This window comes from Salmo salar, chromosome 10 (assembly GCF_965601325.2).
Source record: "Salmo salar chromosome 10, fSalSal1, whole genome shotgun sequence".
Lineage (NCBI taxonomy): Eukaryota > Metazoa > Chordata > Actinopteri > Salmoniformes > Salmonidae > Salmo > Salmo salar.
Window position 1 is genome coordinate 10,720,801 of NC_138300.1, and position 15,649 is coordinate 10,736,449.

Below are 15,649 nucleotides of genomic sequence, written 5' to 3' on the forward strand. Positions count from 1 at the left end.
TAATCCTAAATATATGTTTTATTTGACATTCTTCAAAGTAGCCACACTTTGCCTTGATGACAGCTTTGCGCACTCTTGGCATTCTCTCAACCAGCTTCATGAGGCAGTCACCTGGAATGTCTTTCAATTAAGATGTGTGCCTTGTTAAAAGTTAATTTGTGGAATTTCTTTCCACACTTGCTTCATTCATTCTTGCCCAGCGACATTTCAAGAGAACTCTCATCTCTTCCCCAGATGGCAATGGAATAAAGAGGGCACATTTTAACAGCAGCCACTCATTAAATACAAATTACCTTAAAGTTAACAGTTGCTTCTCATGTTAAATATCAAACGTTGCCTCCATACCCCCAACTGGCATTCCACAGTCGTTCATATAAACAAATAAAACCAAAACCAACTGGGGAAATAGAAATACCCTGTGCCACTGAAACTCAATTATACACAGCCTCATTTAGTTAGTTGTCTTTCCATCAACAAGTGTTAACAGTTTGCATTATGCAGCCAAAAACCTCAGTTGCGATGTCTGTTTATATTAATTAGACCTGTATTTCTAAGCGTAGGTGAGTATGTCCTTGTAAATGCAATGTGACTGTGTGTATCATCAAGCCCTTGGTATGGTAAGGAGTAAGCTAAACTGGGCGGAACAATGGCAGGCTGAGGCGGCCCGGCTGACGGGCAGACTGTGATGAGGAAAAACTGCTCAGAGAATGTAAACCAGCCTAAATGTGTAGGATTAGAGGGATTACGCTATGTACACGCAGCACATACAGGAACAAAAATAAGCACACATGCTCCATTCTCCAATATATACACACATTTTTAATTGTACTGACAGAAAATTAGACCATTTAACAAGAGAATGTAAAACATTCCCTGTCTGACAAAGGGGGCCAGGACAGGACCGTGTAAAAGAGGGACGGAGGGGGGACAAAGAGATGCATGCTGGGATGTCAAGATTCTTCCTGTAGAAGCCTCGTAACGCCACCTGTGGAATAGAAAGGCCAGAGCAGTTAGAAGGATACGACCTGAATAGGCTGTGTTTGATCACAAAACACCTAATTCATTGCTTGTTTTTACAAGAAAGTTATGGTAATTAGGCCTATCTATATTTCAATGTTTATTAACCCTTCTCCTACAATGTCCGTGGCCCTGCGGAAATCTAGAGATGGTTTTTTTTGCATGGGCTGCATCTCAATCCATCACATCCGCCGATATCACCCTTCCGCATCTGCGGTAAAAGGTGGCAGTGCTAGAGTGGTCAGACCATGAGACGTCCCAAAAACCGGTCTTCTCACAAAAAAGTCTAAAGCGTCCAAACGGTTTGGCCTACAAACTATTATGAGAATTCCCACGAACACGATGGTATTCGCCATTGTAAGTATATATGGGGATAGTTTAATGCCTTAAATAAGAAGTTAAATAAAAATAAATACAAATAGCTTCCTGATCTTTGTTGTATCTCAGATATAGGACAGACACTTCAGAACAATTTATTTTGTTTTATTTGGGACAATCTGTTCTTCCATGTAGTGAATCTGTTATGCAATGTGTTTCTATTGGCTAATAGCAGTAATGCCAAATTCAATGTGTCAAACATTTTTTTTTTTATATACTGAACAAAAATATAAACAACATGTAAAGTGTTGGTCCCATACGCTGAAATAAAAGATTCCAGAAATGTTCCACATGCACAAAAATCGTATCGCTCTTAACTTTTGTGCACACATTTGTTTACATCCCTGTTAATGAGCATTTCTCCTTTGCCAAGATAACCCTGATTCAACAGCATGATCATTACACAGGTGCACCTTGTGCTGGGGACAATAACTTAAAACTACCTGCCTCCAGGACACCTACAGCACCCGATGTCACAGGAAGGCCAAAAAGATCATCAAGGACAACAACCACCCAAGCCACTGCCTGTTCACCCCCAATATCATCCAGAAGGCGAGATCAGTACAGGTGCATCAAAGCTGGGACCGAGAGACTGAAAAAAAGAGTCTATTACTAGGGTGGCTGGAGTCTGACAATTTTTAGGGCCTTCCTCTGACACCACCTGGTACAGAGGTCCTGGATGGCAGGAAGCTTGGCCCCAGTGATGTACTGGGCCGTGCGCACTACCCTCTGTAGCAGTTGTAGAACCAGTCAGGAAGCTCTCGATGGTGCAGCTGTAGAACTTTTTGAGGATCTATGGCCCATGCCAAATCTTTTCAGTCTCCTGAGGGGGAATATGTGTTGTCGTGCCCTCTTCACGACCGTCTTGGTGTGTTTGGACCGTGATAGTTTGTTGGTGATGTGGACACCAAGGAACTTGAAGCTCTCAACCTGCTCCACTACAGCCCCGTTAATGAGAATGGGGGCGTGCTCGGTCCTCCTTTTCCTGTAGTCCCCAATCATCTCCTTTGTCTTGATCACATTGAGGGAGAGGTTGTTGTTATCCTGGCACCACACTGCCAGGTCTCTGACCTCCTCCTAATAGGCTGTCTCATCCTTGTCGGTGATCAGGCCTACCACTGTTGTGTCGTCTGTAAACTTAATGCACGGCCCCATGTCGCAAGGATCTGTAAACAATTCCTGGAAGCTGAACATGTCCCAGTTCTTCCATGGCCTGCATACTCACCAGACATGTCACCCATTGAGCACGTTTGGGATGCTCTGGATTGACGTGTATGACAACCTGCTCCAGTTCCCGCCAATATCCAGCAACTTCGCACAGCCATTGAAGAGGAGTGGGACAGGCCACAGCTAACAGCATGATCAACTATGCAAAAGGAGATGTGTGTCTCGCTGCATGAGCCAAATGACGGTCAAACCAGATACTAACTCGTTTTCTGATCTACGGCCCTACCTTTCTTTTAAGGTATCTGTGATCAACATTAGAGGTCGACCGATTATGCTTTTTCAACGCCGATATCGATACCGGTTATTGGAGGACCAAAAAAAGCCGATATCGATTATTCAGTCAGATATTTTTTTATTTATTTGAAATAATGACAAATACAACAATACTGAATGAACACTTTTATTTTTAATTAATATATAATATAATACATCAAAATCAATTTAGCCTCAAATAACTGGTGAAACATGTTCAATTTGGTTTAAATAATGCAAAAACAAAGTGTTGGAGAAGAAAGTAAAAGTGCAATAGGTGCCATGTAAAAAAGCTAACGTTTAAGTTCCTTGCTCAGAACATGAGAACATATGAAAGCTGGTGGTTCCTTTGAACATGAGTCTTCAATATTCCCAGGTAAGAAGTTTTAGGTTGTAGTTATTATAGGACTATTTCTCTATATACCATTTGTATTTCATATACCTTTGACTATTGGATGTTCTTATAGGCACTTTAGTATTGCCAGTGTAAAAGTATAGCTTCCGTCCCTCTCCTCGACCCTACCTGGGCTCGAACCAGGAACACATCGACAACAGCCACCCTCGAAGCATCGTTACCCATCGCTCCACAAAAGCCGCGGCCCTTGCAGAGCAAGGAGAACAACTACTTCAAGGTCTCAGAGCGAGTGACGTCACCAATTAAAACGCTATTAGCACGCACCCCGCTAACTAGCTAGCCATTTCACATCGGTTACACCAGCCTAATCTCGGGAGTTGATAGGCTTGAAGTCATAAACAGCTCAATGCTTGAAGCACAGCGAACTGGCAAACGCACGAAAGTGCTGTTTGAATGAATGCTTACGAGCCTGCTGCTGCCTACCACCACTCAGTCAGACTGCTCTATCAAATATCAAATCATAGACTTAATTATAACATAATAACACACAGAAATACGAGCCTTAGGTCATTAATATGGTAAAATCCGGAAACTCTCATTTCGAAAACAAAACGTTTATTCTTTCAGTGAAATACGGAACCTTTCCGTATTTTATCTAACGGGTGGCATCCATAAGTCTAAATATTCCTGTTACATTGCACAACCTTCAATGTTATGTCATAATTACGTATAATTCTGGCAAATTAGTTCACAACGAGCCAGGTGGCCCAAACTGCTGCATATGCCCTGACTGTGCGTGCAATGAACGCAAGAGAATTGACACAATTTCCCAAGTTTAATATTGCCCGCTAACCTGGATTTCTTTTAACTAAATATGCAGGTTTAAACAAAATATACTTCTGTGTATTGATTTTAAGAAAGGCATTGATGATTATGGTTAGGTACATTCGTGCAACTATTGTGCGTTTTTCGCAAATGCGCTTTGTTAAATCCTCCCCAGTTGGGCGAAGTTGGCTGTCTTTGTTAGGAAGAAAAAGTCTTCACAGTTCGCAACGAGCCAGGCGGCCCAAACTGCTGCATATACCCTTGACTCTGTTGCACAGAACGCAAGAGAAATTACACAATTTCTCTAGTTAAAATAAATTAATGTTAGCAAACAATATTAACCTGTTTAGGATAGGGGGCAGTATTTTCACGGCTGGATAAAAAACGTACCCGATTTAATCTGGTTATTACTCCTGCCCAGAAACTAGAATATGCATATCATTGTTTGATTTGGATAGAAAACACCCTAACGTTTCTAAAACTGTTTGAATGGTGTCTGTGAGTATAACAGAACTCATTTGGCAGGCCAAAACCTCAGAAGATTCTAAACAGGAAGTGCCCTCTCTGACCATTTCTTGGCCTTCTATACCCTCTTTATAGAAAACAGAGGATCTCTGCTGTAACGTGACATTTTTAAGACTCCCATAGGCTCTCAGAAGGCGCCAGAACGTTGAATGATGACTCTGCAGTCCCTGGCTGAAAAACAGTAGCAGTGGTCGATCTGAGAACAATGAAACAAAGAATTATAGATACAGAACTCCTCTATGCACTCGATATGTCCGATTTTAAAATAGCTTTTCGGTGAAAGCACATTTTGCAATATTCGGGGAAAGCATATTTTGCAATATTCTCAGCACCCGGCATCACAGGGCTAGCTATTTAGACACCCAGCAAGTTTAGCACTCACCAAAGTCAGATTTACTATAAGAAAAATGTTATTACCTTTGCTGTTCTTCGTCAGAATGCACTCCCAGGACTTCTACTTCAATAACAAATGTTGGTTTGGTTCAAAATAATCCATTGTTATATCCAAACAGCGGCGTTTTGTTCGTGCGTTCAAGACACTATCCGAAAGGTTAAATAAGGGTGACGAGCATGGCGCACTTCGAAGCATGTCAACCGCTGTTGAAAATCAATTTTTATGCCATTTTTCTCATAAAAAAGCGATAATATTCCGACCGGGAATCTGCGTTTAGGTAAACAGACGAAAGAAAATAAAGCATGGGGTCGACTCGGGCATGCGCCTAAGCCCATAGTACTCTGATCGGCCACTTGCCAAACGCGATAATGTGTTTCAGCCTGGGGCTGCCTCGATATCATTCAGCTTTTTCCCGGGCTCTGAGAGCCTATGGGAGCCGTAGGAAGTGTCACGTTATAGCAAAGATCCTCAGTCTTCAATAAAAAGAGCCAAGATGAACAACAACTTGTCAGACAGGCCACTTCCTGCATGGAATCTTCTCAGGTTTTGGCCTGCCATATGAGTTCTGTTATACTCACAGACACCATTCAAACAGTTTTAGAAACTTTAGGGTTTTTTCTATCCAAAGCCAATAATTATATGCATATTCTAGTTACTGGGCAGGAGTAGTAACCAGATTAAATCGGGTACGTTTTTTATCCGGCCGTGTCAATACTGCCCCCTAGCCCTAACAGGTTAACGAGAGTCTTGTCTTTAAAATGGTGTAAAATAGTCATATGTTTGAGAAATTGAAGTTATAGCATTTATGAGGTATTTGTATTTCGCGCCACACGATTCCACTGGCTGTTGACTAGGTGGGACGCAAATGTCCCACCTTGCCCAGGGAGGTTAAATGATGCTTTTCAATATGATAATTTAAAGATTTTCATTAAAACAACTCATTAAGATAACCACAGTGGTGTGTATTTCAAATCCTCTTACATGCAGAGCATTTCTAATCCCAAAAGGCATAACACTATCTAAACATCCCCTAATTGTATTTTTTTAAAGATGTTGTACAAGCCTTCATGGGAAGTAATTGGGACCAAGACAAACATAAGTGTGCTGATGGCCAAGACGGACAAAACAATCTATCTCAGCTCATTCTTTGCTGTGCAACCCTCAGGGGTTGTAGTTTGGAAATGGCAGCATTGTTTACATTCCATAGGCACCGATGGGTGCGAGCCAGGTTAGGCATGGGAACAAAAACCCAAAGACCTGCACTGTACCATTACCTCTCTCTGCTATATCTGTACCAGCGATGGGGCAGAGCCACTCTGTCTGAGACTGCCTCACTGCTCTGTATAGCAAATTACAAGGTAATATTAAATATTCAGGCAGCTTGATCCTGAAAGTTTGAGTTCTTACACAAAGGGGGAAGAATGGTCACTGTATGTACCCCTAGACTACAGATCCAATGGGGTTGCGGTTCTAAAATATTTTAGCAATGTGACCCATCTACAGCTTTTGGTCAACAACACCGGTTTCTAACCAGCACCCACTCTTTCAGAGAGAACCCATTACGAATTACCTGCAAACCATCAATGGATCCAGATCCATCATTTGATAAACACTGGTGTAAGACACATAGATACCTTTTACGTGGAGGGCGTTCACTCATCGATGTACTCAAAGGACTCAGGGGCCTCCGGCTCCTGTTCCTCCTCCTCGATCTTTGGGCCGTGGGCGGAGACAGGCTCCACCAGCTCCTCATCTTCCTCGCTGGTGTCTTTCATGATGATGATGCCACCAGTGTGCAGCTGAAAACAGACAGGGGACACGGACCAATGGCATGAGCGACTGTAGGCTGTTTGACCAATGACGAGTGTCTTTTTGATCTCAAGGGCGGTGTCGTGCTGTGTTAATACCCAACACCTTGTCTGCCTCCCCGACTGATCAGTACACCCTATCAAACATCACCCACCTGCCCCACGATAATCTCAACTCAAGAGAACACACTGCACCTCATACTGTTTAAATCTCACCCACTCTCCACTGTCAACACTGACTAGCAGGCTTATGCAATAATTGGACACATTTCACAAGGTTTCACAGAAGGCTCATGTCTACGTAAATCTCTGAAGCCGAGAAGAGAGAGAGGATCTTTCAAAAACAATCCACAGACAAAGTGATGGATAACAGTGAAGGGATTTATCGTGACTGCAAGAAGGAACAGGTATTTTTTCAGTCTCTCGGTCTGCCTGTGAGGATTTTGAGAGGATGGTTGCCTCAGACATACTCAGTTATCAAATTGCCATCGGAGTGGTTGTACTGTACATCATGCAGCTTTGTTATCACTGTACAGCAGTGTTATAGATATGGTTGTTTAAGATATGATGCATTTCAGGTCCACACTAAAGCATCTGGCATGGTGAGCACCGCACAGGCTTGATTCTAACTCCTACATTATCATTGGGCAGCTAAGCTAACACTAAACTACTTACAGACCACACTACAAGGTCTTTGGAACAGTGCTCTGATTGTCTTTTATGGAAGAGGTGAAATAGTCACAAAATGGAGGGAAATTCTGTGGGAGGCACACCCTGACCCCGCAACAATAGATGTATTGGTCTTAAAACAATACTCCCGAGTGGCGCAATGGTCTAAGGCACCGCATCTCAGTGCAAGAGGCGTCACTACAGTCCCTGGTTCGAATCCACGCTGCATCACATCCGGCCGTGATTGGGAGTCCCATAGGGCGGTGCACAATTGGCCCAGCGTCGTCCGGGTTTGGCCGGGGTAGGCCGTCATTGTAAATAAGAATTTGTTCTTAACTGACTTGCCTAGTTAAATAAAGGTTCAATTTAAATAAATACCTCTCAAGGTTGCATACAAAAAACAAAATGTGGAATGTTTTAGAAGATCGACGAGAGCAAAGAGGCACCTGTGTCATATGATAATTGGTCCTAGCTCGACTTGTTGATTTTACACGTAACCAGACAATGCTCCTCTTTATAGGAGTGGGATTACGATAAGTGTGCGGGTGACTGCATAATGCATATATCTAATTTTATTTACTGTGGAAACCGGTCAACACTTTGCGCGGGGCCAGAGTCCAGTGGTGTAATGCCGGCAACGTTAAGACTCAGTGGGTGATGATAGGGGTCAGGTACATGGTCCAAAACCAAACCATCTGGGGTTATAATCTTAGACTAAATAGAAATAAAAGATGTCTGATAAAAGACAGCTTCATTGCTGGACCGAGAAACACACTTAAAAAAAAAAAATCCCACACCAACAGTACGTACCGGTTTGAAGGGCTGGTAGCGGCATGTCTCGGGCATGTTAAGCACTTTGAGCTGGGCGGGCATCACTCTAGCTGGGTTTTCCATCAGCTGGAAATTGGGCTCGGGCTCCTTCTTCTTCTCCTTCTCCTCATCTTTCTTCTCCTTCTCAGCCTCCTGTACCTCCTGAGAGTCCAACAAACACAAACAATGCTAAGCGTTTTTCCCCCCTCTTCCTGAGGAAAACCCATGACTCAGTGACTACAAAATGCATTGGATAATACAATAAATATCAATGTCAATAAGCGTAACCCCGAAATAAAGTGGGCTTTTCATGTCACACGTTTCCCGACAACCGAAAAGTTTCAACTCTGGAAGATGTGTTGATTTTGAGATGGGTGATACACCTTATCTGTTGTGTTGCACTTGGTGGCCAGTGATTTGTTAGGCTATTTGCAGCACCCCGCGCAAGACAATCTCACTGTTCAACTATCCAAACAATACAACAAACTCCCCCTCTATAAGACACTGTGTGTCGGGTCTGAGTTATTGAATGGTACAAGGTCCTGTGGGGGCATGAAAATTAAGTTCATATTACAAGCTTCTTTGGCCTGTCTTTTTTAGTGGATGACTTTCCGTTTCTCTGAAATGGACACACTTTATTTTGGTCAAGTTAGTGTGGGAGAGGTGGAAAAACTATTGTTATCCATCAATAATGATAAGCCACCAGGTATAGACAACCTTGATGGGAAACTATTGAGAATGGTAGCAGACCGGATTGCTACCCCTATTTGCTATATATTTAACCAAAATCTAAAGGAGTGTGTCCACAGGTGTGGAAGGAAGCTAAAGTAATTCCACTGCCAAAATAAACGACAAAGCACCTGTTGCTGGCTCTGACAGCCGCCCTATCAGTTCGCTGCCTGTTCTTAGTAAACTGATGGAGAGAATTGTTTGACCAAACAAAATGCTATTTTTCAGAGAACAACTCCTGACTTTCAACATGCATATAGATAAGGGCATTCAACTTGTACTGCATTGATTAAGATGACAGATGATTGGTTAAAATAAATGGATAAGATGATAGCTGGAGCTGTATTGTCTGATTTCAGCGTAGCCTTTAATAATATTTGCTTTACATCACCTGCCATCATGTGGTTGGAGAGTGTTCTTCAATTGAAGTTCTTCTAACATCAGATATGTACAGCACTCTTTATGTTTACAAATGATTTGCCACTGGTCTTACACAAAGCTAGAATGAATCCACACAACATGTCAGCACCTACAGACAGTGAGCTCACTGAAATTCTAAATAAGGAGTTAGTCAGTACCAGAATAGGTGATTCAAAATAACTTGGTCTTAAATACATATAAAACTAAAAGCATTGTAAACTCAGCAAAAAAAGAAATGCCCTCTCACTGTCAACTGCGTTTATTTTCAGCAAACTTAACATGTGTAAATATTTGTATGAACATAACAAGATTCAACAACTGAGACATAGTCTTGTTCAGAACTTGTTCAGTTTAACAGAAATGGAATAATGTGTCCCTGAACAAAGGGGGGGGTCAAAATCAAAAGTAACAGTCAGTATCTGGTGTGGCCACCAGCTGCATTAAGTACTGCAGTGCATCTCCTCCTCATGGACTGCACCAGATTTGCCAGTTCTTGCTGTGAGATGTTACCCCACTCTTCCACCAAGGCACCTGCAAGTTCCCGGACATTTCTGGGGGGAACGGCCCTAGCCCTCACCCTCCGATCCAACAGGTCCCAGACGTACTCAATGGCCTCGGTGAAACGCTCATTCCTTCGACAATAAACGCGAATCTGACCATCACCCCTGGGGAGACAAAACTGCAACATGTCAGTGAAGAGCACTTTTTGCCATTCCTGTCTAGTCCAGCGACGGTGGGTTTGTGCCCATAGATGGTGAGGACCTGCTTTACAACAGGCCTACAAGCCCTCAGTCCAGCCTCTCTCAGCCTATTGCGGACAGTCAAAGCACTGATGGAGGGATTGTGCGTTCCTGATGTAACTCGGGCAGTTGTTGCCATCCTGTACCTGTCCCGCAGGTGTGATGTTCAGATGTACCGATCCTGTGCAGGTGTTGTTACATGTGGTCTGCCACTTCGAGGACGATCAGCCGTCCGTCCCGTCTCCCTGTAGCGCTGTCTTAGGCGCCTCACAGTACGGACATGGCAATTTATTGCCCTGGAAACATCTGCAGTCCTCATGCCTCCTTGCACCATGCCTAAGGCACGTTCATGCAGATGAGCAGGGACCCTGGGCATCTTTCTTTTGGTGTTTTTCAGAGTCAGTAGAAAGGCCTCTTTAGTGTCCTACGTTTTCATTACTGTGACCTTAATTGCCTACCGTCTGCAAGCTGTTAGTGTCTTAACAACCGTTCCACAGGTGCATGTTCATTAATTGGTTATGGTTCATTGAACAAGCATGGGAAACAGTGTTTAAACCCTTTACAATGAAAATCTGTGAAGTTATTTGGATTTTTACAAATTATCTTTGAAAGACAGGGTCCTGAAAAAGGGACGTTTCATTTTTTGCTGAGTTTATTTGGTTCAAAATATTCTCCAAGACCTAAACCTCAATTGGAGTTGTGCATAGGGCTATTGCGGTTACCGTATTACCCCCACACCTGCGGTCACGAGTCATGCAGGCAGTCAAATTCCACGTGACCGCTTAGTCACGGTAATTAGGCTTCTCCGAGCTCTGATGCTGCTGATGGTCATTAGCATTACATGCATAGTAGCATTTGTGGTCACTTTTGATAAGTGTTTTCCTGTTAATGGAACATTCCTGCTTATAGCCTACTGCCATGTGCACATTGCTGCTCTATAACGTGAATAGCCTAATAGTTTATCAACATTTACAGCTAAACATTCATATGCTGCATCAGCCATATTGCGTAAAAAAGTTTTTGTTGATGCTAGTAGTAATTATCGCATCCCACAACTGTCCCAGGCTATGTTTGTAATATTTATTTCTCGCACAGAATAGGTCAACTTTTGTACTATGGGGGAAAGTAGATTGACAAAGGCTAGTGCTTTTGCTGTTTGTTAGGCCTACTAATTTTGTTGGCCGACGGAAAGTAAATGGACAGTTCTTCCAATATCTTCAATATGCACCTCGGAATTGGATAAGGATGCGCGCAGCTGCGTCCCCGATTTGTCTGTCTTCACCTGTAGCCTGTGAGAAAGACCCAATCACATGATGGAGAGCCACTTGAGTGAGAGGTGCTTCAGAGCACGCAGCACTCAGGGAGTAGGTCACAACGCAGCACTCGGGCCAAGAGCACAACGGCCACTGGCCGCAAAAGGCATGATTTTCTTTTAGGGTGTATTAAGGCCACACAAAGGGGATGCCATCGTGAAATTAGAGGCATTATCAAATTAGAGGCATACCCCCTAGGATCATCTGACCTGATGACTCCTTGCTGTCCACCTGGTCGTGCTGCTGCTCCAGTTTCAACTGTTCTGCCTGCGGCTATGGAACCCTGACCTGTTCACCGGACGTGCTACCTGTCCCAGACCTGCTGTTTTCAACTCTCTAGAGACAGCAGGAGCGGTAAAGATACTCTGAATGTGATCGGCTACGAAAAGCCAACTGACATTTACTCCTGAGGTGCTGACCTGTTGCTGATTTGCTATGAGGACTGGCCACCCCTCATAGCCTGGTTCCTCTCTAGGTTTCTTCCTAGGTTCTGTCCTTTCTAGGGAGTTTTTCCTAGCCACCGTGCATCTACACCTGAAATAAACAAACAAACCTTGCCTGTCATTCTATGTATGCCCTCCCGGTGTTACCTATCCCTGCATCTCATCTGTTCCCTGCCCAGGCCTCTACCATGCATGTGTGGAACCGGCTGCTACCAGGAAGCCCTGCACTGTCTGACGCTAGGCTGAAAACTGAACCATAGTGGTGCAGCGACTCGTATCAGCACGCCTGTTTGTCTGTGTGTGTGTGTTTACTACAGAACAAACACTCCCATACAGTGTTTGTGTGAGAAAATGGTTAAACTAAAACACTGATATAACACAAGGCTACAATATTGCCCCTTCTCCTTAACCTTGATGACAGCAAGCCCAATCAATCAAAATAAGACGATCCAACTTCGCCTCAGATCGCAAAGCAATTCCTCAACGAGGACATGAAACCAAACATGGCGATAATTCCCTGTGGTCGACATCCTACTAAAAGCAATACTGGTGCATAACGGTACACGTATCAGTACTGTTCAGTACTGGGACCTCGGATCGGTCTAAACTGTGAACCCACATTTTTTTATTTATACAGTACCAGTCAAAAGTTGACACACCTACTACTCTTTCAAAAGTCAATTTTTTTCTTTTTTTTTTCTCTTTCTACATTGTAGAATAATAGAAGACAAACTATGAAATAGCACATATGGAATCATGTAGTAACCAAAAAAAGTGTTCAACTAACCAAAATATTTTTTTAATATTGAGATTCTTCAAAGTAGCCACCCTTTGCCTTGATGACAGTTTTGCATACTCTTTGAATTCTCTCGACCAGCTTCATGAGGAACATTTTCAACAGTCTTGAAGGAGTTCTCACATATGCTGAGCACTTGTTGGCTGCTTTTCCTTCACTCTGCGGTCCAACTCATCTAAAACCCTCTCAATTGGGTTGAGGTCAGGTGATTGTGGGGGCCAGGTCATCTGATGCAGCACTCCATCACTCTCCTTCTTGGTCAAATAGCCCTTACACAGCCTGGAGGTGTGTTGGGTCATTGTCCTGTTGAAAAACAAATGATAGTCCCACTAAGCGCAAACTAGATGGGATGGCATATCGCTGCAGAATGCTGTGGTAGCGATGCTGGTTAAGTGTGCCTTGAATTGTAAATAAATCAGCAACAGTGTCACCAGAAAAGCACCAACATACCATCACACCTCCTCCATGCTTCACGGATGGAACAACAAATGCAGAGATCATCCGTTCACCTACTCTGCGTCTCACAAAGACACAGCGGTTGGAACCAAAAATCTTCAATTTGGACTCATCAGATCAAGGGACAGATTTCCACCGGTCTAATGTGTTTCTTGGCCCAAGCAAGTCTCTTCTTCTTATTGGTGTCCTTTTGTAGTGGTTTCTTTGCAGCAATTCGACCATGAAGGCTTGAATCACACAGTCTCCTCTGAACAGTTGATATTGAGATGTGTCTGTTACTTGAACTCTGTGAAGCATTTATCTAGGCTGCAATCTGAGGTGCAGTTAACTCTAATGAACTTATCCTCTGCAGCAGAGGTGACTCTGGGTCTTCCTTTCCTGTGGCGGTCCTCATGAGAGCTATTTTTCATCAAAGCACTTGATGGTTTTTGCGACTCCACTTGAAGAAACTAAACGTTTTCAAAATGTTCCGCATTGACTGACCATGTCTTAATAATGGACTGTCGTTTCTCTTTGCTTATTTGAGCTGTTCTTGCCATAATATGGACTTGGTCTTTTAACAAATAGGGCTATCTTCTGTATACCACCCCAACCATGTCACAACACAACTGATTGGCTCAAACGCATTGAGGAAAGAATTTCACAAATTAACAAGGCACACCTGTTAAATGAAATGCATTCCAGGTGACTAGCTTATGAAGCTGGTTGAGAGAATGCCAAGAGTGTGCAAAGCTGTCATCAAGGCAAAGGGTGGTTACTTTGAAGAATCTCAAATATAAAATATATTTTGAATTGTTTAACACTTTTTTGGTTACTACATTATTCTATGTGTTTTTTCATAGTTTTGATGTCTTCACTATTATTCTACAATGCAGAAAATAGTACAAATAAAGAAAAACCCTTGAATGAGTTGGTGTCCAAACTTTTGACTGGTACTAATATATACATATCTCTATATATTTTTTTTACTCTACATTGTTGGAAAAGGACCCGCAAATAAGCATTTCACAGTTAGTCTACACCTGTTGTTTATGAAGCATGTGACAAATACAATTTGATTTGTTTGGTGTGTTCCAGCTGTGTGCTTCATGGGTGAGTTGGTCACATCAGTGGAGAGAGGGGCTGTGGGACCCTGCCAAGGCTGAGAACTAGCTGCTCCTTAACCTGTTGGGGCTAGGGGGCAGTATTTTCACGGCTGGATAAAAAAACGTACCCGATTTAATCTGGTTACTAATCCTACCCAGTAACTAGAATATGCATGTACTTATTATATATGGATAGAAAACACCCTAAACTTTCTAAAACTGTTTGAATGGTGTCTGTGAGTATAACAGAACTCATTTGGCAGGCAAAACCCTGAGACAGATTCTGACAGGAAGTGGATATCTGATGTGTTGTATTACCTTTAAACCTATGCCATTGAAAAACACAGGGGCTGAGGAATATTTTGGCACTTCCTATTGCTTCCACTAGATGTCACCAGCCTTTACAAAGTGTTTTGAGTCTTTTACTGTGAGATCTGACCGAACAAGAGCCATGGAACGATGATGGCCCATTAGACACCTGGCGCGCGAGTTCATGTTGGGTACCCTCGTTCCAATACGTTATAAAAGAGAATGCATTCGTCCACCTTGAATATTATTCATGTTCTGGTTAAAAAAGGCCCTAATGATTTATGCTATACAACGTTTGACATGTTTGAACGAACGTAAATATATTTTTTCCCCTCGTTCATGAAGTGAAGTCCGGCGGGCTTAGATCATGTGCTAACAAGACGGAGATTTTTGGACATAAATGATGAGCTTTTTTGAACAAAACTACATTCGTTATGGACCTGTGATACCTGGAAGTGACATCTGATGAAGAGAATCAAAGGTAATGGATTATTTACATAGTATTTTCGATTTTAGATCTCCCCAACATGGCGGCTAGTCTGTATCGCAACGCGTATTTTTCTGGGCGCAGTGCTCAGATTATTGCAAAGTGTGATTTCCCAGTAAGGTTATTTTTAAATCTGGCAAGTTGATTGCGTTCAAGAGATGTAAATCTATAATTCTTTAAATGACAATATAATATTTTACCAATGTTTTCTAATTTTAATTATTTAATTTGTGGTGCTGACTTGACTGCCGGTTATTGGAGGGAAACGATTTCCTCAACATCAATGCCATAGTAAAACGCTGTTTTTGGATATAAATATGAACTTGATAGAACTAAAAATGCATGCATTGTCTAACATAATGTCCTAGGAGTGTCATCTGATGGAGATTGTAAAAGGTTAGTGCATCATTTTAGCTGGTTTTATGGTTTTGGTGACCCTGTCTTTGAATTGACAAAACATTACACACAGCTATTGTCAATGTACTCTCCTAACATAATCTAACTTTATGCTTTCGCCGTAAAACCTTTTTGAAATCGGACAACGTGGTTAGATTAAGGAGATGTTTATCTTTCAAAGGGTGTAAGATAGTTGTATGTTTGAAAAATTTGAA

General features: G+C 42.5%; 1 protein-coding gene across 1 annotated transcript in view; it reads right to left on the minus strand.

The window, feature by feature from the left end:
* Window positions 1-796: 796 nt before the first annotated feature.
* Window positions 797-15,649, minus strand: part of LOC106613492 (26S proteasome non-ATPase regulatory subunit 1) — a 114,252-nt gene continuing 99,399 nt past the window's right edge. The window contains exons 23-25 of the mRNA XM_014215780.3: window positions 8,261-8,422; window positions 6,608-6,772; window positions 797-985 (exon numbers count right to left, since the gene is read on the minus strand). Coding sequence (XP_014071255.3) covers window positions 6,626-6,772; window positions 8,261-8,422 — 309 coding nt within the window. The 3' untranslated portion in view covers window positions 797-985; window positions 6,608-6,625. The remainder of the gene's footprint in view (window positions 986-6,607; window positions 6,773-8,260; window positions 8,423-15,649) is intronic.